This window comes from Vicugna pacos, chromosome 9, assembly GCF_048564905.1.
Source record: "Vicugna pacos chromosome 9, VicPac4, whole genome shotgun sequence".
Lineage (NCBI taxonomy): Eukaryota > Metazoa > Chordata > Mammalia > Artiodactyla > Camelidae > Vicugna > Vicugna pacos.
This window is the reverse complement of record NC_132995.1, coordinates 640483-663569: the sequence shown is the minus strand read 5'-3', so window position 1 is coordinate 663569 and position 23087 is coordinate 640483. Positions and strand designations below refer to the sequence as shown.

Below are 23087 nucleotides of genomic sequence, written 5' to 3'. Positions count from 1 at the left end.
TCCTCTGGAGGAGAAAGCTGGAATTCAGTGTCTATGTGGACCTGACCTCTGATGAGAGAATGAGGGTCTCTGACCCTGGGGTAGGGGTCCCAGAAAACAGTCTAAAACCCCAGGTCATCCCTGCCTACGTAAGGCTCACTCTGAAAAAATGCAGCTGCAAGATTCCCTGTTGCCTCCACAGTCCTGGGCTCTGAGCTCTTCGCCTCCACCCTCTGTTCTCTGGTTCCCCGTCTTTGTGCAGGTTTGGAAAGTGCCCTGGGAGGATGGTGGGATGATGTGACTTCACCTGTTGTGCTGTCCCTCCTTCAAGGCTACAGCCCTACGCTGTCTGTTGTTCAAAGCCCAAGATGAGTTGCTTCATATATTTTGTCAATTTTGAGTGAATATTGTCCTTATTATTCCTAGGACACAAAAAATACTGCAGTTGAGATACATAAAACATAAAATAATCCATTGACTACAATAGATTCCTTAGGCCATTTGTGCTTTATTCTCTAAGGTCATCTAGAAAATGTCAATTTCCACAAAGGGGACAGGAAGACACCCATCAGAGAATGAGAGTGACTACAACACGGTTTGTCAGAATAGCCATCTCATGATTTCTAGATGACACATCAAAAACCTTTATTGATTCAGGATCATCAGAAACCTTTTTAGAGCGTAGGGAGCACGACGGTAATAATAATTAAGAAACCTGCACACATAAAATGCTTTCATACATGGTAACATTTAGCTATCTTTTACATCCTTGCTGCTACCTTGCTATTTTAAAAAAAATACTTATTTCATTTTTATTTTTAAGGATATTATCAATGAATATATAGGGGGGTTTGTTGTTTTGGGGGGTAATTAGGTTTTACTTATTTATCTGTTTATTTATTTGTTTGAGGTACTGGGGATTGAACCCAGGACACACTGCATGCTAAGCAGGGGGCTCTACCAATTAGCCATACCCACCCCACTACCTTGCTATTTTAACGTATGTTCTTTTGTTCACATGTTTACGTGATTGTTTCCTTCCACAAAATGGGACTGGAAGTTTTCACTCTTGCATCATTAGACATGTTACTAAAATTCTCCTAAGGATTCCATGTGCAAATCATCCTCCCCAAAGATCAAAATATGCCTACCCAACCATTGCTAAAAAGACACTAAATGTCCACACACCAAAAAAATTACAAGTAAAGCAATCTTCTTGCACTTCACTTCATGCGGAGTTAAGCTATTAGAATAGATGTTGTGACGGCCAATGTTTGGTCACTGATGAGAGGGAGAATCATCACAACAGTCATGCTCCTAGTGAAGGAAAAGCTGCCCCTTGAAATCAAGGCTTACCAGGCACTGTGCTCCTCCAGGCTTTTAAAAAGAATTTACAAGGAGATTAAAAAGACACATTAGAAAGGCCAAATTTTAAACAAAAAGGGTCTACTGCAGAGCACAGGGAATTATATTCAACACCTCGTAATGGCCTACAATGAAAACGAATATGAAAAGGAATATATATATATATATATATATATATATATATAAAAAACCAAATCCCTTTGCTGTATACCAGAAATTAACACAACATTGCAAACTGACTATACTTCAATAAAATTAAAAATTAGTATTAAAAAAATTTAAAAGAAAGGCTAAATTTAAGAACAGTTGGGGAAGGATATAGCTCAAGTGGTAGAGCTTGTGCTTAGCATGCATGAGATCCTGTTTTCAATCCCCAGTACCTCTTCAAAAAATAATATTAATAATAATAAATAAACCTAATTACATCCCCCAGAAAAAAAAAGAAAAATGATAATTTATTAAAAACCCAAAACACTGATTATACTAATTGTTAGTGAAGAACTTGAAAACTGAAATTCTCACCAACTCCTGAATTGAAATGTAAAATTGTGTAACAGTTTGGAACACAGTCTGACACATTTAACAGCACAAACATCCACCTGCCATCTGACCTAGGCAACTATCTATACGTTTAGATAGTAACTCAAATGAAACATATTTCCATGTAAAGACTTGATATAAATGTCTGTGATAGCTTTATCTGTAATAGTAAAAAATTAGACACAACCTAAAAATTTCAACAAACAGATGAATGGATAAACATATTGTGTTTTCTCCATACAAAAGATATTCAACAATACAAAGAATAAACTGTTCATAAACATAACAATACATTTCAAATAATTATGCAATAGAAGAGAAATCACACAAAAAGGAAGATCTGATTTATATAAAATTCTGGAAAAGGCAAATTAGTCTCTACTGGAAGGAAGTAAATAAATGGTTATCTGTCAAATGAAGACCATGGAAATGAAGGAGAGAGGAATTACCTAAAGGCAGAAGGTAATATTGAGGACAGATATGTTATCTTGTTCGTGATGATGATTTTCTGGTGTGTGTGAGAGAGGAATATAGATATATATTTACATATATTAACACATATATACATCCAATAGAACTTTAATTTTAATGGACACTCTACTCACACAGAGAAGAGACAGAGTAAGAGCAGCCTCCATGGTGAGTGAACATGCCCCAGAGCCGACGCAGAGAAATGATCTACACACATCCCTCCTGCGCTGGTGAAGGACCCTCTTCTCTCCCCGCCAGGAACAGACAGAGTGGTGGGGTTGGCCAGGTGCCATATTATGGGCATACTTAAAGCAGAACAAAGTGCATATCAAGCGCAGAATAGGGGAAGACCCTCCCGGACAATTCCCTGTGCCCACCAGACTGAGAGGGCTCCTATTTCCATGTGAGAAAATTGTATGTCCAGTAGAACTTTAAATGTGTCATTTATTCCATGCTGATTATGCCTCAATAAAACTTTGTGGAATTGGTTCTACATAATTCTACACCTCACATTTCTCTAGGAAACACAGATTAGAAGACCCTGTATTGACTTAACCATCTCTCTCTTCATACGTTGGGAAGACTGGTCCTGATTCAGTGACAGGAAAAAAACTGGCAAAACTAAAGCCATCACTCTTTGAGCCACCAAGAACCAAGCCAACACAAATGGCTCATGTCTGGACTAAAGAATCTGTTTTCTCACCTGTGGAGCAATGCCCTTTGAGTATGGCTATGAGCATCTACAAAATGTTCAGATTACTTGTACTTCAGTCACCTGAGCCATAAGGGACACAGTGCAGACCTCTGGAAGCAACCTCAGAAGGGGGCCTCTTTTCTTTTGTCAGCTGCAGCCTCCCTGACTCCCTGTTGATTACATCTCATTTCTGCACCAACTCGAGATCCCACATGGTCCCTTATAGCCAGTGGCACCTGCCTACCAGATCCAGGACTTCAAGGCACATGGCTCCATGGGGAAGAAGAATCCTTCAAATGTGTTGGAGAAAGGGGAACATCAGCTAGAACAAGGGCCCTAACAGAATGCTCCTACCTGCCCTTGGTATTATTGCCCAACTGTCTGTTCATCAGCATGACCTCTGAGCCCTCAGATGATCCTGGCACACGGACCACAAGGTTAAACCCAAACATCCCTTTGGTCTCTCCCAAGAGGTCTTAGGGAGCAAGATGAACTAGGTCCCAGGGTGGACTGAGCAGTTGTTCCCTGCCATTCTGCTGCACTGGCTGAGGCACAGAGTTAAGAGCCTCAAATATGTGTGCAGCATTTGCTAACTGCTTGGTTCTCTTCCACAGGCTTTATAATTATTAACATACTACAATCCACAGGACACTGTGCAATGGATACTACTATCACTAGTGTAGAGATGGGCAAAATGAGGCCCAGAGGGGTTCAGTCAGGAGCCCCATGTCCCACCGCCCTGTGTCAGTGCCAGGAAGGTGTCACATACCAGCTCCTGAGTCCAGGGGCTCTGTCCCTGGCCCATGGGAGGCCCATCTCCAACAGTCAGAACAACCAACATTCAGGGGTTAGTAACGTGTCCCTAGGAATTGGTCAGTCACTTAAATTCATTATATGTTTCTGAATTAAGCCTATGGGCTCATTTGTAGAATCAACATCAGTAAAATTTTGTGTCTCCACTGAGGAGCATGTTATGCATCCTTCCAGATCCTCCAGAAAGAACGAGATGGCTCTTCCCTGAGGCTCTGCACTGAAGTGGGAAGGGGGAGTGGAGAGAGGAAGAAGAGGAAAAAGAGGAGAATGATGATGGTAGTGACACTATTAGTGACAGCAGTGAGGATCGTAACCACAGACCTGCACAGTCAGAGAGTAACAAGACTCTGTTCTGAGCTCTATTCTTTTTTTTTTTAAAGTGTGATCTAAACAAGATTTTTATTAGTGAAGTAAAATAATAGTGAAAGATAGTACAGTTCTGAGAATTGGGAGCAGGCCAATACAAGAGAGGAAAAATGGCCCTGCGCTCTTTTTTAAAGAGAGAGAGAGATGACATGTAACATGTTAGTTACACGTATACAGCAGGATGATTCCCCATTTGTATATAGTGCAAGATGATCCCTATGATAAGTTAACATTCATCACCAGTTACAAATTTTTGTGTGTGATAAGAAATTTTAAGATCTACTTTCCTAGCAATTTCCAAATACACAATATAATATTTTTTAATTAAGCTATAGCTGATATACAGTATTACATAAATTTCAGGTGTATAACCTAATGACTCACAATCGTTAAAGGTTATATTCAAATTATAGTTATTATAAAGTATTGGCTATACTTCCTATGTTGTGCTATATATTCTTGTAGCTTACTTATTTTATACATAGTACTTAGTATCTCTTAATCTCCTATCCTACCCTCCCCTCTTCCTTTTCCCCACTGGTACCCTCTAGTTTGTTCATCTGTGAGTCTCTTTTTTATTATAGTCATTACTGTGTTGGGTTTTTTATTTTTTATTTTTGTGTGCGTGTGTGTGTTGGATTTTTTAGATTCACATATAAGTGGTATCATACAATATATGTCTTTCTCTCTCTGACTTATTTCACTGAACGTAATTCCTCCAAGTCCATCCAAATTGTTGATGGCAAAATTTCACTCTTTTTAATGGCTGAGTAGTATTCCATTATATATACATACCACAGCTTCGGGAAAACATTCATCTGTTGATGGGCATTTAGGTTGCTTCCATATCTTGGCTGTTGTAAATCACGCAGCTGTGAACATTGGGGTGCATTTATGTTTTTGAATTAGTGTTTCTGGGTTTTTTTGGATGAATAATCAGGATGGGAATTACTGTATCATATGGTAGTTCTATTTTCAGTTTTTTGAGGAACCTCGATACTATTTTCCATACTGGCTTCACCAATTTATATTCCCACCAACAGTATACGAGTGTCCCCTTTTCTCTACATCCTCGCCAACATTTGTTATTTGTGGTCTTTTTCACCCTCATACATTTTGAACCCTCATACAGTGCTGGTAAGAATATACAAAATATAACTATTTAAAGCACAAATTAGTATTTCTTCAAAAGCTAAATATTCACCTACCTCATGGCTCAGATATCACACTCTAATTTTTTTACCAAAATCTAAATGAAACAAATTTCCAAAAACAAACAAACAAACAAACAAATCACGTATTTCCATATTAAGAACTCTACACAAATGTTTGCACCAGTTTATTTTCAATAGTTAAAAACCTGGAAATACCCAAAATGTCCATAAACAAGTGAATGGATAAATACTGGTGTATCTAAAGATAAGACTATTGCTCAAAACAAAACAAAAAAAAAGGTGGGATGAGCTACTTGTATAACATCATTGATGACTCTCAAAATAATCACAAAGCATAAAAGAAACCAGAAAAAAAGAAAACATTGTAAGATTCCATCATATAAATTATAGAAAATGAAAAGGTATCTATTATAAGGGAAAGGAAATCAACAGTTACTTGGAGGGCTCTGATTGCCAGGGACAGAGATTATAAAGGACACCAGGGAAATACATGGTGACAGATATGGCCACTACCATGACTACTGATGATGTTTTCACACAGGTCAAAACTTATCAAATACTTCACTTTAAATATGTGCAGTTACAACAAGTAAGTTATATCTAAATAAAGCTTTAAAAACACTTCAAGATAGAAAAAAATCTGTACAGCCCACTTTTTGGGGAAATATACTTGGCAACCCTAAATTGACCAATTTCTGGTCATGCCTTCTGGGGGTCAGTCTTGCTTCAGTGGCAGCAAGTACTGGCCAGTAATAAAGAACATCCCCACTTCAGTCAACAGGGATGCTGGCCAGGTCACAAGAGCCACATCCCTGGACTACTTTCCTGCCTGTGCAGGAATAGCCTTGAGGTGAACATTACAGAGAGGTCACAAGAATCCACAAAACCATACAATTAGTTTCTGACTGTGATGTCAGCTCCACGAGGTAAACCTGCCTGGGAGTTCTGAGACTCGTGTAGACACCGATGCTGCAAATTAGTCATCATCACACAGACGTTTGTGGATGCCCTTTCAGAAGAGGCACCTTCCATTGAGTTTGCTGCTGTCTCCTCTACTCCCAATCCAGGTTATATACCTGCCTCGGTTTCCTCTGGCCCCACAGTCTTAAAATCAGTGACCATCACCCATGGAACTGTGGATGTCAGGGAATGTGTTCTATGCAAGACCCTGAGATTTCCCCTTAAAAATGCCAACATCTCCTGAGATAGTTCATGAAAAAGGGGAAAAACTAATGTTGCTCTAGGAACTTGAGATTGCTACATTTCACCTCTCTTCACAGTGATACCTGAGTCTAAACTCATAGCATCCAGGGTTTAAATGAGGACAAAAAGCCTTGCCCTCTTTCCCAGGAGATCACTGGCACCAACTCAAATTTCGCCAAAACTGGCAAGCCATTTTTTGTCATCAGACTTTCCCTCCTAAGGCAAAGAGGGGTTAAGACCCCCATAAAAACTGTTCACCTTTCATGCCTGTAAAGCCCAAATCTCCTTATGAAACTCCTCTCACAGTAAATTGAACACTCAAAACAAAAAAGGACTCAAACAGTAAAGCATTTGTACTATACAAACCAAAGCAACGTGTGGCACGCAATTTGGGCCAGTAACTTGTAAGCTGGAAAAGTTCATCATGTGAGAACGTATCCCTGAAAACAAGCTGTCCTTTTCAGCTGAATTCACGATGTTCTCTGGGCCAACACTGATTCAGCCTCCTGCACAAGGTAGTCAGAAAGACAGGAACACCAACCCCCACAAACGCGAGACCAGTGGTGAGCTTTCCTGAGTGCACTGGGTGGGGGTGTGGCGGTGACTGATGCACACTGTGGGGACCTGCCAGGTGGCTGAGGTAAAATGGCTTTGGCCACATTAAGTGGCAGTGACATAAATCTGACAAGAGCCACAGATAGGTTAGAAAGTGAAACACAGCCACACACGCTTTCCACATATCTGAAACTGATGCCTGTGGACAACTGCAAGTGTGAGACTGAATTCGGAAGGACAGCTCCTCAGTTTCTTCTAGCATTGTCACACTGAACAAGAAAACTACACATTCCCTTGCACATTTAAGGCCTTTCTACAGTGTAAACTCTACTGTGTATAATTATTATTGAGGTGAACTCTTTAGGGAAGAATTTCCCAAATTCCTAGCACTAAAGAGGCTGTCTCTTGTGAATTCTCTGATGAGAACAAGGGGTGGTGCTAGAGGTAAAGACTTTCCCACACACATCACACACTTAAGGCCTTTTATCTCTCTGAATGCTGATGCTGAGAGTGCAGAGCTTTTGGGAAAAGATTTTCTACATTCACTACACTCACGTGGCCTCTATCCTGTGTGAACTCTGATGATAATGGAAACCAGACCTAGATGAAAAAGATTTCCCACATTCACTGCATTTATAAGGCTTTTCTCCAGTGTGAACTCTCCAGTGTTCAAAGAGGTAAGAATTTCTTCTAAAGGATTTCCCACATTCAGTGCATTCATAAGACCTTTTGCTTGCGTGAATTCTCTGATGTTCACAGAGAATGGAACTATAGCGAAAAGATTTCCCACATTCACTGCACTCATAAGGCCTTTCTCTTGTGTGAATTCTCCCATGTCTAATGAGTGCTGACCCATGGTTAAAAGATTTCCTACATTCCTTACACTCATAAGGTCTTGATGCTACGTGAACTCTCAGATGATGACTGAGGTTGGAACTAGAGGAAAAAGACTTCCCACATTCACTTCATTTATAAGGTCTTTCTCCTGTGTGAACTCTCTGGTGTATAAGAAGTTGACACCTTTGGATAAAGGATTTCCCACATTCATTGCACTCATAAGGCCTTTCTCCTATGTGAACTCTCTGATGATTACTGAGGTGGGAACTGGCAAAAAAAGATTTCCCACATTCACTGCACTGATAAGGTCTTTCTCCTGTATGAACTCTGTGATGATGACTGAGATGGGAACCAGAGCAAAAACATTTCCCACATACAGTGCACTCATAAGGCCTAGCTCCAGCATGAGTCTTCTGATGATAACACAGGGCAGAGTTGGAGGTAAAAGATTTTCCACACTCATTGCACTCATAAGGCCTTTCTCCTGTGTGAACACTCTGGTGGTAATGGAGGTTGGAAACAGAGGTAAAAGATTTCCCACATTCACAACACTGATAAGGCCTCAATCCATTGTGAACTCTCCAATGGTAACGGAGGCCAGAGCGAGAGGTAAAAGATTTCCCACATTCACTACATGCATAAGGCCTTGATCCACTATGAACTTTCCAGTGTTGAGTGAGGTAAGACTGAAGACTAAAGGATTTCCCACATTCAGTGCACTCAAAAGGCCTTTTTCCTGTGTGAACTTTCTGGTGCAGAATGAATACTGAGCTACTGATAAAAGATTTCCCACATTCACTGCACTGAAAAGGCCTTTTCCCCTTATGTACTCTCTGATGTAGGATGAGCACTGAGCTATTGGTAAAAGATTTCCCACAGTCACTGCATTCATAATGCCTTTTTCCTGTGTGAACTCTCCAGTGTACAATGAGATAAAATTTTTGTCTAAAAGATTTCCCACACTGAGTACATTCATAACGGCTTTCTCCATTGTGAAGTATCCACTGCCGAATTAGAACAGATCTACGGCTAAAGGATTGTGCACATTCACTGCACAAGTAACAATTTTCTCCAATGTGACTTCTCCAGGGATAAATGAGAACAAACTTTTGGTTAAAGGACTTCCCACATTTGCTGCACTTGTACCGCATTGCTCCAGTATGATTTCTTTGATGCAGACTGAGGCTTGAGGTTTGCCTCAAAGATCTGCCACTTTTGCCATACATATGAAGCCTTTCTCTAGTGTGAGCTCTCTGGTGCAAAACAAATGAGGATTTGGACCTAAATGCTTTCCCACATTCACTGCACACAAAACACTGTCTTCCAGTGTGGACACCCTGGTCCTGAACAAGTATGTGTTTGGGGCTGAAAGACTTCTTGTACTCTCCCCCATTATGATGAGTTTTTCTGCTTTGTAAAGTTGCCTCACATAGGGCAATCTTGTTTGGCTTCTCCCTGGTGTGAGTGACCTGCTGCTGGAGATGTTCCAAGGTGGCCAGGAAGTCCTTCTCAACTTCCTCACAGGTAAAGGGCTTCCCTGACCCAAGGAATTTGCAGCTCTTTACAAACAAGGCTGTGTCTACACCACTTCTGAAAAATTTCTCTTCCATATTCTGGTGTTTTGGGACGTTTGCACTGAAATAAAATTGTTTCAACCACACCCAATACCCAAACACTTTCTGGCTGTGTTGAGTTTCTTCATACTCAGCCAAGTGAAAAATACCTCTCAAGACCAGACTACACTTCTCACAGGGGTGGCTCTTCTGGGAAGACTGATTTGCCTTGGGAGTCTTGGCCGGTGACATGTCTATAGAAACGCTTGATTGAAAGGGTGACTCTGTGTTCTCTGTCGCACAGCAGCAACCTGAACACAAATAAATGATGGTGAAATACACATTGACATTATAGGGAGGGGGTAACTTCCTCAAAAATGTGATATGTCCCATCTAGGAATGGGTCTATGGGATGCTTTTTTAGAGAAGAGAGTTGCAATTCCATTTGGGAAGTGGCTACTGGCATTACTGGGTCTCTAAGGCAAAAGAACGGTGGAGATGTTATTAAAGGAAGGAGACAAGATATGGTGCAACACAAAGAAGAGAGGCATATTCTGAAACTTACTGGTCTGCCAAAGAATTCCTGCAGAACCTATTCTGTTGGTGACATGAGGCTGTAATGAAGCATATGAACAAACCCAGGACAAACCGATTTCAATAGAATAGTTGCTGTTTAAGGCCAATTTAAGGATGTGTGGACACCTCATAGCACATGTGGACCAATGCCACAGTGCGAGAGGAGGAGCCATAGAGAAATGGGTGAGATATGAAGTCCAGAAAGGTGGGGCTTATCCTTGGGCTGTAAGTCAGTCAATATCACAAGGTAGTAAAACCGACTAGTCAGCAAAGTATCAGCAATGGGGGAAAGAAAAGCAAAAATGGGTCAAGGTGCTGGCAATGACAGCAAAATACTGGCTAAATGACAAACATTCATGGTATGATCTGAGCACAGTCCTGATGTCACACTCTCCCCAGCTTCACCAGGGCCAGGTACCTGTGAGTTCACCTTGTAGCCTTAGCTACTGAGAATCTGTACAATCTTTGGTGCCCCTGGACTGAGCTGCATTGCGATGACATGGCTGGACCTCCCCAGAGCCCAAACCATCACATCCCACCTAGTCAGTGAACTTGCAACCAACCCAAGGAGAGTCCTTCCCCACCAAAACCAGTGCATAAAGTCTGGAAGAGGTGACTGCTTCATCAAATGTGAAAAGATCAATGAACAGCTATAAGACACATGAAAAATCAAGGAAATATGACATCTCAAAAAGAGCCTAAGTTTCCAGCAAGTGAACTCAAAGAAATGCAGATCTGCAAACTACCAAAGAATTCAAAATAACTGCTTTTAGGAAGCTCAGCCAGCTCCAAGAGAACACAGATAGATAATGCAATGAAACCAAGAAAATAATGCAGAACAAAACAGTTCTGAGATAGGGGAAAAAAATTAAATTCTGGACCTGAAGAACACAATGAATGAAATAAAAAATGCAATAGAGAACACCAACAGCCAACTTGATCAAGGAGGGGAAAAATCTGACCTTGAATCAGAGGAGAAAAATGACTGAAGAAAGCCCATGTCAATTATGGGATACCATCAAGGGAAATGATATTCACATTGTGGGAAGACCACAAGGAGAAATGAGGGAGAAAGGAGCAGAAAACTTACTTAAATAAATAATGGCTGAAAAGACAAATCAAGATAGAGATGTGGATAAGACAAGATACAATAAACCTCCTAGAGGAAAACATAGGCAAAACATTATCTGACATACATTTCAAAAATTTTCTCCTAGAAGAAATAAAAGCAAGAATAAACAAATGGGACCTAATGAAACTTACAAGCTTCTGCAGAGCAAAGGAAACCAGAAATAAAACAAGAAGAAAACCTACGGAATGGGAGAAAATTTTTGCAAGTGAAACCGACAAAGGCTTGATCTCCAAAATATATAAGCAGCTCATACGACTCAATAAGAAAAAAATAAACAACCCAATTCAAAAAAGGGCAGAAGACCTAAACAAGCAATTCTCCAAGGAAGACATACAAATGATCAAAAAGCACATGAAAAAATGTTCAATATCACTAATTATCAGAGAAATGCAAATCCAAACTACAATGAGGTATCACCTCACACCAGTCAGAATGGCCATCATTCAAAAATCCAAAAATGACAAATGCTGGAGAGGCTGTGGAGAAAGGAGAACCCTCCTACACTGCTGGTGGGAAGCAGTTTGGTGCAGCCACTATGGAAAACAGTGTGGAGATTCCTCAAAAGACTAGGAATAGACTTACCATATGACCCAGGAATCCCACTCCTGGGCTTGTATCCAGAAGGAAATCTACTTCAGGATGACACCTGCACTCCAATGTTCATAGCAGCACTATTTACAATAGCCAAAACATGGAAACAGCCTAAATGTCCATCAACAGGTGACTGGATAAAGAAGATGTGGTATATTTATACAATGGAATACTATTCAGCCATAAAAACCGACAACATAATGCCATTTGCAGCAACATGGATGCTCCTGGAGAATGTCATTCTAAGTGAAGTAAGCCAGAAAGAGAAAGAAAAATACCATATGAGATCACTCATATGTGGAATCTAAAACACAAAAACAAACAAACAAACAAAAACAAAGCATAAATACAGGACAGAAATAGACTCATGGACAGAGAATACAGACTTGTGGTTACCAGGAGGGTAGAGGGTGGGAAGGGATAGACTGGGATTTCAAAATTGTAGAATAGATAAACAAGATTACACTGTAAAGCACAGGGAAATATACACAAAATGTTACGATAAGTCACAGAGAAAAAGAAAAAAAAAGATAGAGATGTGGACATCCAGGTACATGACACCCATAAGTCCCCGTACAGATTCAATCCAAAATAACTTCACTTGAGACACATTATAATAAAACTTTGAAAAGTCAAAGACAAAAAGACTTTTGCAAGCTGCAAGAGAAAAGAAACTCATCACAGACAAGAGAAACCCCGTAAGGCCAAAGCAGATTTCTCAGCAAAACCCAGGCAGGTCAGGAGAGAGTGGGACGTTAAAATCAAAATGCTAAAGGGAAAAAACTGCCAACTAAAGAATATTTTATCCAGCAAAGCTGTCCTTCAGAAATGATGGTGAGATAAAGACTTTCCTACATAAATAAAAGCTGGGGGCGTTCATCACCACTTGACCTGCCTTAGTAGAAATGCTAAATGGACTTCTTCAAGCCAAAATAAAAAGATACTAATTAGTAACAGGAAAACATAAAAATATGAAGCACACTGGTAAAGGTAGTATGTAGTCAAATTCAGAATATGCTTACACTGTAATATGGTGGTTTATTTGTTTTAATTCTAGTAAAAAAAGTATTAAAAATAACTACAACTACAATTATTTGGTAATGATCATAACATATAAAATATGTAAGTTAATTATAAAAATATATATTGTCACATCAAAAATATAAAATGCAAGGGAGTGAGTTACTAAAAGGGGACTTTTTGTATATAAATGATACTGCTATCAGTTTAAAATAAATTGTTATGTTTTATGCATACCTCATGGTAATTACAAAGCAAAAACCTACAGTAGATACACAAAAGGTAAAGGAACCAAACCATACCACTACAGAAAACCATAAAATCACAAGGGAATGTGGCAAGAGAGGAAAAAAGGAACAAAGGAACTACAAAACAGATGTAAAAAAATTAACAAGATGGCAATTATAATATCCTTACAAAATTTTCCAATCAAAAGTCACACAGTGGCTGAAGATAAAGAAAAGAAGACCCTACTATATGTTACCTGCAAGAGATTCACTTCAGCTTTAAGGACTCAAACAGGCTGAATTGAAAAAAAAAATTCCATACAAATGGAAATTAAAACACTAGCTTACACTTATAAATAGCCTATACTTACACCAGACAAAAGACTAACTCAAAACCTGTCATAAGAGACAAGGGAAGTCATTATATAAAGATAAAGGAATTGACTTATTAAGAGGACATAACAATTATAAGTATATATGCATCTCACACCAGAGCACCTAAATACACAGAGTAAATATTAAGAGATTGGAAGGCAGAAAGAGACAACAGTGCAATAATAACAGACTTCAAATCTGTTTTTAAAGAGTAGTACATTGTCCACTCAGAAAATCAGTAAGGAAATACTGAATGACACTTTAGACCACCTGGACCTAACATATACAGAATATTTCATCCAACTACAGCAGAACTACATTTTTGTCAAGTGGATTCAGAACACTCTCTAGGACAGATTATATGTTAGATCACAAAACAAACTTTAACAAGTTTAAGAAAACTGAAATTATATTGAGATTATTATCCAACCACAAGAGTTTGAAACTAGAAATCAAAACCAAAATAAACACAGGAAATTTCATAACTATATGGACATTATACAAGACAATCCTGAACAATGAGTGTGTTACACAAAAAAATCAAAAGGAAAAATAAAATTATTTTGAGACAAACAAAAACGGGAAACAAAACATGTCAAAACCTATGGGATGCAGCAAAAGCATTTCTAAGAGTAAAGCTGAAAGCAATAAATGCCTACATTAAGAAAAAGAAAAATCTCAAACAATCTAGCTTTACCTCACAAGGAACTAGAAAAATAAACAACTAAGCCCAAATTTAGAAGGAAGGAAATAACAAAGATCAGAGCAGAAATAAACAAAATACAAACTAGAAAAACAATAGATCAACAAAGCTAAGAGCTGGTTTTTTAAAAGAACCAAAATTGACAACCCTTTAGTAGATTAAATTAGAAGGAGAAAAGACTCAAATAAATGAAATCAGAAATGAAGGAGACATCACAACTGATGCTGAAGAAATCCAAAGATCATAAGAAACTACAAGCAATTAAATGCCAACAAATTGGATAAACCAGAAGAAATGGATATATTTTTGAAACTGAAAACTTGCCAATACTGAATCATGAAGAAACAGAAAATCTGAATAGACTAATAACAAGTAAGGAAATTGAATCATTCATCAAAAACCTCCCAAAAAGATAATAAACAAGGATATATTGTACAGCATAGAGAAATATAGCCATTGTTTTGCAATAACTCTAAATGAGTATAATCTATAAAAATTTTGAATCACTATGTTGTACACCTGAAATTAATACTGTAAATCAACTATATTTCAATTTTTTAAATGAATGAATGAATGAATTAATAATAAATCTCCCAACAAAGAAAAGCCAGAACTAAATAGATTCACTGATGAATTCTACCAAAGGCTTTAAGAAGAATTAATGTCAATCCTTCCTCAACTATCCCAAAACACTGAAGGAGAAACATTTCCAAACTCAATATCTGAGGCCAGCATTATCCTGACATCAAAGCAAGATAGGGAAACTACAAGGAATGAGAATTACAGGCCAACATCCTTGATGAACGTAGAAGGAAAAATTCCCAAAATATTCAACAGCACATTCAAGAATCCTACACTGTGATCAAGAGTGATTTATCTCTGGGATGCAAGGATAGTTCCTCATATGCAAATCAATAAACATAATACACCACATTCACAGAACAAAGGATAAAAATCATATAATCATCTCAGTAAATGCAGAAAAAGTATTTAACAAAATTGAGCATACTTTTATGTTAAAAATCCGGAACAAGTTAAGTATAGAATGGAATGCATCTCAATGTAATAAATCCAAATACAATAAGCCCATGCCAACACCATACTCAAAGGTTAAAATCTAAAAGCTTTTCCTCAGAGGGGAGGGTATAGCTCAGTGGTAGAGCTCATGCTTAGCATGGACTAGGTCCTAGGTTCAATCCCCAGTGTCGCCGCTTTAAATTAATGAATGGCTGAATAAATAAATCTAATTACCCCCCCAAAATAAATAAATAATAAAAAAATTAAAGCTTTTCCTCTAAAATCAGGAACAAGACAAAAGTGCCCACTATCCACATATCTATTCAACATAGTTCTGGAAGGCCTAGCTAGAACATTTAATCAAAAACAGACAGATAGACAGACAGGCAGACAGACAGATAAATAAATAAATTAAATGTATTAAAATCACAAAAGAAGTAATACTGTCTGTTTGCAGAAGACATGATCTTATATATAGAAACCCTAAAGATTCCCCCTCCAAAAGTGTTGGAAAATTCAGTAAAGTTGTAGGATACAAAATCAACATGCAAAAATCAGTTGCATTTTCTATAAATTAAGAATGAAATATCTGAATAAGAAATTAGGAAAACAGTCATTTACAGTATCATCAAAAAAGTAATACACATGAATAAATTTAACCAAGGAAGTGAAAGATCTGGACTCTGAAAACTGTAAGACACTGAGGAAAGAAACTGACACAAATAAATGAAAAGATATTCAACGTTCTTATACCGGAAGAATTAATAGTATTATCCAATGCAACGCACAGATTTAATGCAATTCCTATCAAAATTCTAATGGAATTTTTCATGGAAATAGAAAATGAATCCTAGAGTACACATGGAACTACAAATGACCTCGAATAGCCAAAGCAATCTTGAGCAAAAAGATCAAAGCTGAAGGTAACACACTTTCTGATTTCAAACTACATTACAAAGCTATAGTAATCAATATGGTGTGGTAGTCATAAAAACAGACACACAGAGGAATGGAGCAGAATAAAGAACACAGGAGAAAAAAAAAAAAACCCATGCATACATGGTCAACTAATCTTTGACAAGGGTGCCAAAAACACACCACAGGGAAAGAAGTCTCTTCGATAAATGTTACTGTGAAAAGTGGATATCCACATGCAAAACAATGAAACTGGACCCCTAGTTCCACCTCTAACAATATTTAACACAATGTGGATTAAAGAGATAAACATAAGACATGAAAATGTAAAACTCTTTGGAAAAAGAAAACAGAATATGCTACTTGGCAGTGGTCTTGACAATGATTTTTCTGGATATGACACTAAAGGTACAGAGAAAAAATAAACAAGTGGACCTACCTCAAGCTTAAAAAGCTCTGCACAGCAAAAGACATAATCAACAAAATGAAAACACAATGTACAGAATGGGAAAAAATATTTGCAAGCCCATGTACCTTATAAGGGGATAATCTTTTTAAAACATAAGATACTCACGTAACTCAGCTGGAAAAGAACAATCCAATTAAAATATGGGCAGATGATCTGATCAGACATTTCTCCAAGAAGAATATACAAATGGCTAACAGGTATATGAAAAATTGCTCTTCCTCACTAATCATCAGGGAAATGTAAATACAAACCACAATGAGATATTACATCATATCTATTAGGATGGCTATCATCAAAAAGACAAGAGCTAAGTGTACTCACACATGCACACTTGGAATATTATTCAGCCTTAAAAACTAAGGAAATCCTGCCACATGCAACAATATGGGTGAACCCGGAGGACATTTTGCTAAAAACTGTATGATATCACTTATATATGGAACTTAAACAAAAAATGTTAAACTGATGGAAATAGAGAGTAGAATGCCAGGGGATGGAAGGTGGGAAAAATGAGGAGTTGTTAGTCAAGGTGCAAACCTTCAGTTACAAGATAGTGCAGTCCATTTAACTCCATTAAACTCACTGCAAGGCTTTGAGAGTCTTACCCAGTGAAGACATAAGTGCAAAGTTTTCCAGCATCACACTGAGATACAAGTGCCTCTGAACGTCATCAAGGGGCCTCCATTCCTCCCAGGAGAAGTGCACAGCAACATCTTCAAAGGTCATACTGTCCTGTCAACATGGGGACAGATGAAACAATGAACTGTCTCTCTCTGAGGACCCACAGTCCATCGCCTCACACATCTATCCCACTACCATCCTCTTCCCAAGATCCCCACCTCAGAGGAGATACCAGGCCCTGGTGCCACTGATCCCCAAGCTCCCCTCAGGGTTCAGTTAATCACTGTGCTCAGCCCTAAGCAATAACAGGCAGGACACGGAGATGCCATGCAAGCTCTGGGCCTGGCCTCGGAGCCCCATCCCTCTTGCCAAGCAACTCCCCTGCTGTCTCCCAGATGGTAACTCCAAGTCACAGCCAAACCTAGGCTGATGCTTCACTCTTAACTCCCTAACAGCAGGGACTAGGGGCCCTAAGCATATCACTCTGGAGACTCTAATACCGTCATTCCCCAAGGTTACACCCCTACAGTTCTGCTACCTTCCTGCTCTACAATTTAGGCATTTCCCTGGACTCACTCAAACTTGGCACAGAGCATCCAGAGAGCACTTGACACTTAAATGGGATCCAGTACTATTCAGCCCTCTGATGGATCCCAATGCCAGGGAAAGCTCCTCATGCTCCTTTGAATGCCTCTCCACCTGTTTATGATCCTTGCTTCAGTATTAGCCACACCCACGACATTCCTGCACTTCTGTGATGCACTATCTGTACCCTCAACAGTCACAACCCTCCTGTCTCTACTTACTCTTCCTTAAAACTACAGCCCTTACAGTCTGCCTGCCAGTCTTCCCTCCCAATGTATCAAGGGAAGATTCTCAAGACACAATACCCAGAAACCCTACCAGTGAAGCACTGGGCACCCCCTCCCGCCTTGTGTAGGATCCCTAAGAGCTTTTCCAACCTTCAGAACCTGGGACGACGAAGGTCACCGACGCTGGGCTCCATGTGTACAGGACTCTCCCGTATCTCCATCCAATCCTGGAACCTGGTGACCTCAGATTAATTTACTAACCACCGTGTTTCAGTCCTTGGAGGTGCCTCTAACTAGATTTCAGACCTTGGACAAGGACTCTAGTTCTCTGGGCTTGTCTCAAACATTCATATTCCAGTCTGTTTCCTCTCCCAGAAGCATTCTAATAACTTTTAAACACTAACTCAGAATGTCTCCCTCTTCTGTCCACCACCCTTCATGGCCTCCAGACCCCTCAGAACGAACGAATAACCTCTCTGCCGGTCCAGGTGCCACTCTGCCTCACTCTGTTCGATGCAGGTATCAGACTGACCCCATGTTTCCCGAAACGCCCCGCCTCAGTCCGACCTCCAGCCTTTATATGTATCCTCCTCTCTGCCTGGGGGCCACTCCCCGCGCCGTCACATCGTCTGTCAAAACACGGCCCCACCCGCGGCCGCCTCCCCCGCCTGGACCCCGGGGCCCGGGCCTCAGGCACGCGAGCAGGCGCCCCGCACACGGGGCTCTAGTGTCCGGCGGGAGAGGGCGGTGCGGGCCCGGAGGACGGACGTTTACCTGAGGCGGGTCCCTCAGCGCGGCCGCCGCCATCGGGGTCTGAGGGCCGGAGCGGCCGGAGAGGAGGGGGACGCGGGCACGGCGGCCCCTGTCCCCAGTCTGGCGCAGGACACCCCAGGAGGCGTCGCCTTTGTGCACCGGGGAGAGACAAGACGTCCTCCCGCGCCTCCGCAATCCTGTCACCTGGGTCCTGATCCAGCGCCCCGAACCCAGAACTGACCCAAAGCCGTCAAAATGGCCGCCACGAGGAGGAGGCCGGAAGTCCCTCCCCGACTTCAAGAGTTCGCCCGGAAATGCCTTCATTCCAATCTTCCTTGGCTCAACTCCGCCCAGGCTCTTCCGGGCAATGTAGTTCCCAGGGCTCTAGAGGTCCCCGGAGAGGGTGTTCCCCTTCCTGACCGACAAGAACTTTTGCCACGCGACACCTGGAAGGATGTTGGTAATCGGTCAGCCTACCTCGAGGGCGGGAGGGGCTTTGTTCAGTGTTAGCTGCATCAAAGAAAAATAACTTAAGACTTCTTCAGCTCCCAGAAAATAAAAATATTATTTGAGATGCCCTCAAATCTACAGTTCTAAATGGCTGTGTTATAGAGTCATTCGAACATAAAATGAGTCAGCACATAGTTGGACACATAATATAATTGTTCTTCAACTACATGTATCTGACGCCAGAGTACCCTTTTAAAGTTCTATTATGACTCGCTGTTAGCAAGAGAAAATACTCCATACAGGGCTATGAGTGGCAAAAAAGACGGGTATTATGAATTAAGTGAACAAGCAGGAGTTCTGCTTCTGGTTCCACCCAACACTTTTCTCTTGCCTGTAGAGTCAGTCACTCACTGAGGAACACTTTCATCCATCTCAAATGGAGAGCAACTTAACCAATGTTATTTGGGTATGAGTCAGTAGCTGCAACTTTGACATTCACAGCACATATGAAAGGGAGTATCTGAACACCAATATGAAAGAGGGAATCTTAAGAATGTGATCTCGTGTCCTTGCTGGTAAGTGATAATCATTTCCCAGTGATTGAAGGTACATTTCTTCATGGGGAACTGAGATAATATCAGAAAATAGTTTTGGAATGCAAGTTTCATAAAGTTAATAATGTTTATGTAGTTATTCAAAGACTGACAGATACCACTCTGGGGAAACAACACAATCAAAAATGGGCAGAATACCTACATAGACATTTCTCCAAACACACAAATGGCCAATAGGCACAAGAAAAGATGCTCAACATCACTAATTGTTAGAAAAATACAAATCAAAACTACAATACAATATCACCTCACACAGGTAGGAATGCCCATTATTTAAAAATCTACAAATAATAAATGCTAAAAAGGGTGGGGAGAAAAGCAAAACCTCGTACATTGTTGGTGGGAATGTAAATTGGTGCAGCCATCGTGGAAAACATTATGGAGATCTAGAAAATTATAACTAGAACTAGCATGTGATATATTAAAAAAAAACACCTAAAACAATAATTCACAAAGATACATGCACCCTAATGTTCACAGTAGTAGTATTTACAATTACCAAGACATGGAAGCAACCTAAGTGTCCATATATATGTGTGGTATGTATTACATACATACACACACAATGGAATACTATTCAGCCATAAAAATGAAATTTTGCCATTTGCAGAAACATGGATGGACTTGGAGGGCATTATGCAAAGTGAAATAAGTCAGACAGAGAAAGACAAATACTGTACATCACTTATATGTGGAATCTAAAAAATAAAACAAACTAGTGAATGTAACAAAAAAGAAGCAGACTCACAGACATACAGAGAACAAACGAGTGGTTACCAGATGGGACAGGGAAGCGGGGAGGGGCAATGTAGGGGGTAGAGAAATAAGCGGTGCAAACTATTGGGTATAAAATAAACTATAAGGATATATTGTACAACACAAGGAATATAGCCAATATTTTATAATAACTATAACCTTTAAAAATTGTGAATTACTATATTGTACACCTATAACATATTATACAGCAACTATGTTTCAATAAAATAAATATTAAAAATGTAAAAAAAAATTTTTTTTACTCAGGTGTTCAAGTAATTACAAGGCAAGGCCCCAATTTAAAACCAAAAAAATACTTTTGATTTTTGTAAATAAAAATATAAGTAAAATACAGTAACAACTAAATTTAAATAATGACAAAAGTAACTCGTATAATGTAAAAAAGAATTATATTTTTTCCATATCCATGCAAACCATAAAATATTGGGCAATATTTTGTAACAGGCTATTTTTATGAAAGCTACCAATATTTATTACTTCACCAGTTATACTTTTATCAGCCACATTTCACTGACTTGGATTTTTTTTAAACTTATTTGGAACTTTTCTAGTGCATTCAAATAAATATTCATTGAAATAAGAATGCTTTTTGTCTTTCCAAGTAGTTGTCTATTGTTTACATCATATTAAATAAACAACTTATTCTTAACTAAAACTTGCACTGAATTGGGGAGGGGGGAAGACTACTAAAGAACTAAAAAAATTAACTATATGAAAAAATAATCTGGTTTGTGGAATAACATACTCTAATAGAGCTAGTTATTTTGCATTCCAGCATAATAAATCACATTTGTTTACAGAGGGTCTGAAGAGAATTCAGCAGTTCTGGCAAACAGAGGTAAAAGAATCAAAATGTTTTTGTGATAATCCACCAATTGATGAGTGTGTTCTTGTTTACAGAGTTAAGTGGATTAATGAGAAAATAAGCTGTAACATCATACACAATATGGATTGAGTAAAATTTTGTAGTATATTTACATGGCATTTATATTAATACATGGCACCCCATAAAACTTAACAAAACTAGGATATTACTAATACAATAAAAATACCAATAAATTATAGTTAAGTAAAATAAGACAATTGTGAAAAGGAAAAGTTATGGAAATATTTCACATTTTAAAAGTTTAAATAAGTAGGTCACATACAAGCTCAAATATAAACCCTGGAATTCTGGTGTAAGTAAGTGTTCAGTGTTTTGTTACTTTCATTGATCCTCCCAGGGGGCGAAGTGAACACCTCTGCAACCACAGTCAGCAAGCTGAGGCTCAAGAAGCTCTAGCAAGTTGCCCAGGTATTTCTCAGCAGGGAATCCACACCAAGCGCTCAGGACCCTGCAGCTCCCTCCTCCCTACAGACAGGTCCATGGGAACTGACCCAAATCAGGGGGTTGTGAGAAGCCCCATTTACTTCTGACATGCACCTGGGGGTCCTAGGGTCTGGGGACATCTGTGGGAGCTAAAGATTCCTGGCCCCAGGATGTCACTCGCAGTAAGAGCCACAGAGGAGTGGACACCTCAGCTCTTCACATCTTCCAGTGAACCAGCGGGCAGGGCAGTTCCTAACCCCCACTCCCTACTTACACAGGAGGAAACAGACCTGGTGAGGAAGGTCCTTGCACTGGTCATGGATCCAGAACTTAACCCCAGGCAGCCCGGACAAGGACTTGTGGAGTCTTACCACTGACCTCTTCATTCCCTCCTAGCCAGGCTTTGGGACTCAGAGTAAAGCCCAATCCATCCTGATAAAATCTTGTCCTCATCTGCTCCAACCCACCAATTTCCATGGTGATAAACTGGGAAAATGCGTAACCACTACAAAGCAAGGCTTTATTGTTTTCCTCAATGATGGAACTTAAGAATGTGATGGAGAATACATCAACAATGGAGATTAAATTTTAAAAGGGTATGGTAGAAGCATCCATTCCATTGTGAGTAGCACCAACATTTTTCCTTAAGTTAGAAAATTCTGTCAGTATTAAAAAGTTATTCCATAAAGCAAAGCCACTCACATTATTAAAAAATAAGTGAAATTCCAACATACATCTTTGTTGTTTCACTGTCCTATTTGTTAAAGGAAAACAGGCAAAGGCCAATAAATAATAAGAAAAAGATGAGCTGACATTTCAATGAAGATAACACAGATAGCAAATGAACATCTGAAAAAATACTCATCAAGAATCCTTATAGAAATTCAATTATTATAAATCAATAAAAAAGTTAAAAAAAGAAATTCAATTAAAACAAAAAGTGACATAACTCTAAAACCTCAATTAAAAAGCTAAAATTAAAACAACTGATAAACCAAATATTCAGTAGAATGTGGAAGAAATGGAACTCTCATACATTACTGGTAAGATGCAAAAGGTATAATCATTTTAGATCACAATGTTAGTGTCTTCAAAAGTAAAATATTTGTGACTCATACATTATTACATTGACAAAAGATAAAAGAAATATATATTCATATAAAGAACTAAAACAA

The 23087-nt window shown here is 39.2% G+C and overlaps 1 protein-coding gene and 1 long non-coding RNA gene across 3 annotated transcripts; one reads left to right on the top strand and one right to left on the bottom strand.

Moving 5' to 3' along the window:
* Nucleotides 1-467: 467 nt before the first annotated feature.
* Nucleotides 468-19224, bottom strand: LOC102540621 (zinc finger protein 211-like). 2 transcript variants are annotated; one of them, XM_072966484.1, is made up of 4 exons: nucleotides 18784-19224; nucleotides 17182-17308; nucleotides 9722-9862; nucleotides 468-5100 (listed from the first exon to the last, which is right to left on the bottom strand). In XM_072966484.1, exons 1-4 carry the CDS (start codon nucleotides 19084-19086, stop codon nucleotides 5093-5095), a joined length of 579 nt encoding a protein of 192 aa, XP_072822585.1. In that variant the 5' UTR covers nucleotides 19087-19224; the 3' UTR covers nucleotides 468-5092. The 2 variants fall into 2 exon arrangements, with proteins under 2 accessions (XP_072822585.1, XP_072822584.1); XM_072966483.1 differs by having other exon boundaries at nucleotides 468-9862.
* Nucleotides 19225-19541: 317 nt separating this feature from the next.
* Nucleotides 19542-22511, top strand: LOC140698018 (uncharacterized). The gene is made up of 2 exons (XR_012075374.1): nucleotides 19542-19787; nucleotides 21827-22511. It is a non-coding gene; the product is annotated as an uncharacterized lncRNA (long non-coding RNA).
* The last annotated feature ends 576 nt before the right edge of the window (nucleotides 22512-23087 follow it).

Bases quoted from the DNA above. Each gene is read 5' to 3' on its own strand.
- LOC102540621 (XM_072966483.1), bottom strand. From the start codon at position 19,086: ATGAAGGCATTTCCGGGCGAACTCTTGAAGTCGGGGAGGGACTTCCGG. The intron at 17,309-18,783 runs GTAAACGTCCGT...CCATGTTGACAG, and splicing joins CGCTGAGGGACCCGCCTCAG to GACAGTATGACCTTTGAAGA. The intron at 9,863-17,181 runs GTAAGACTCTCA...ATTTGTGTTCAG, and splicing joins TGCACTTATGTCTTCACTGG to GTTGCTGCTGTGCGACAGAG.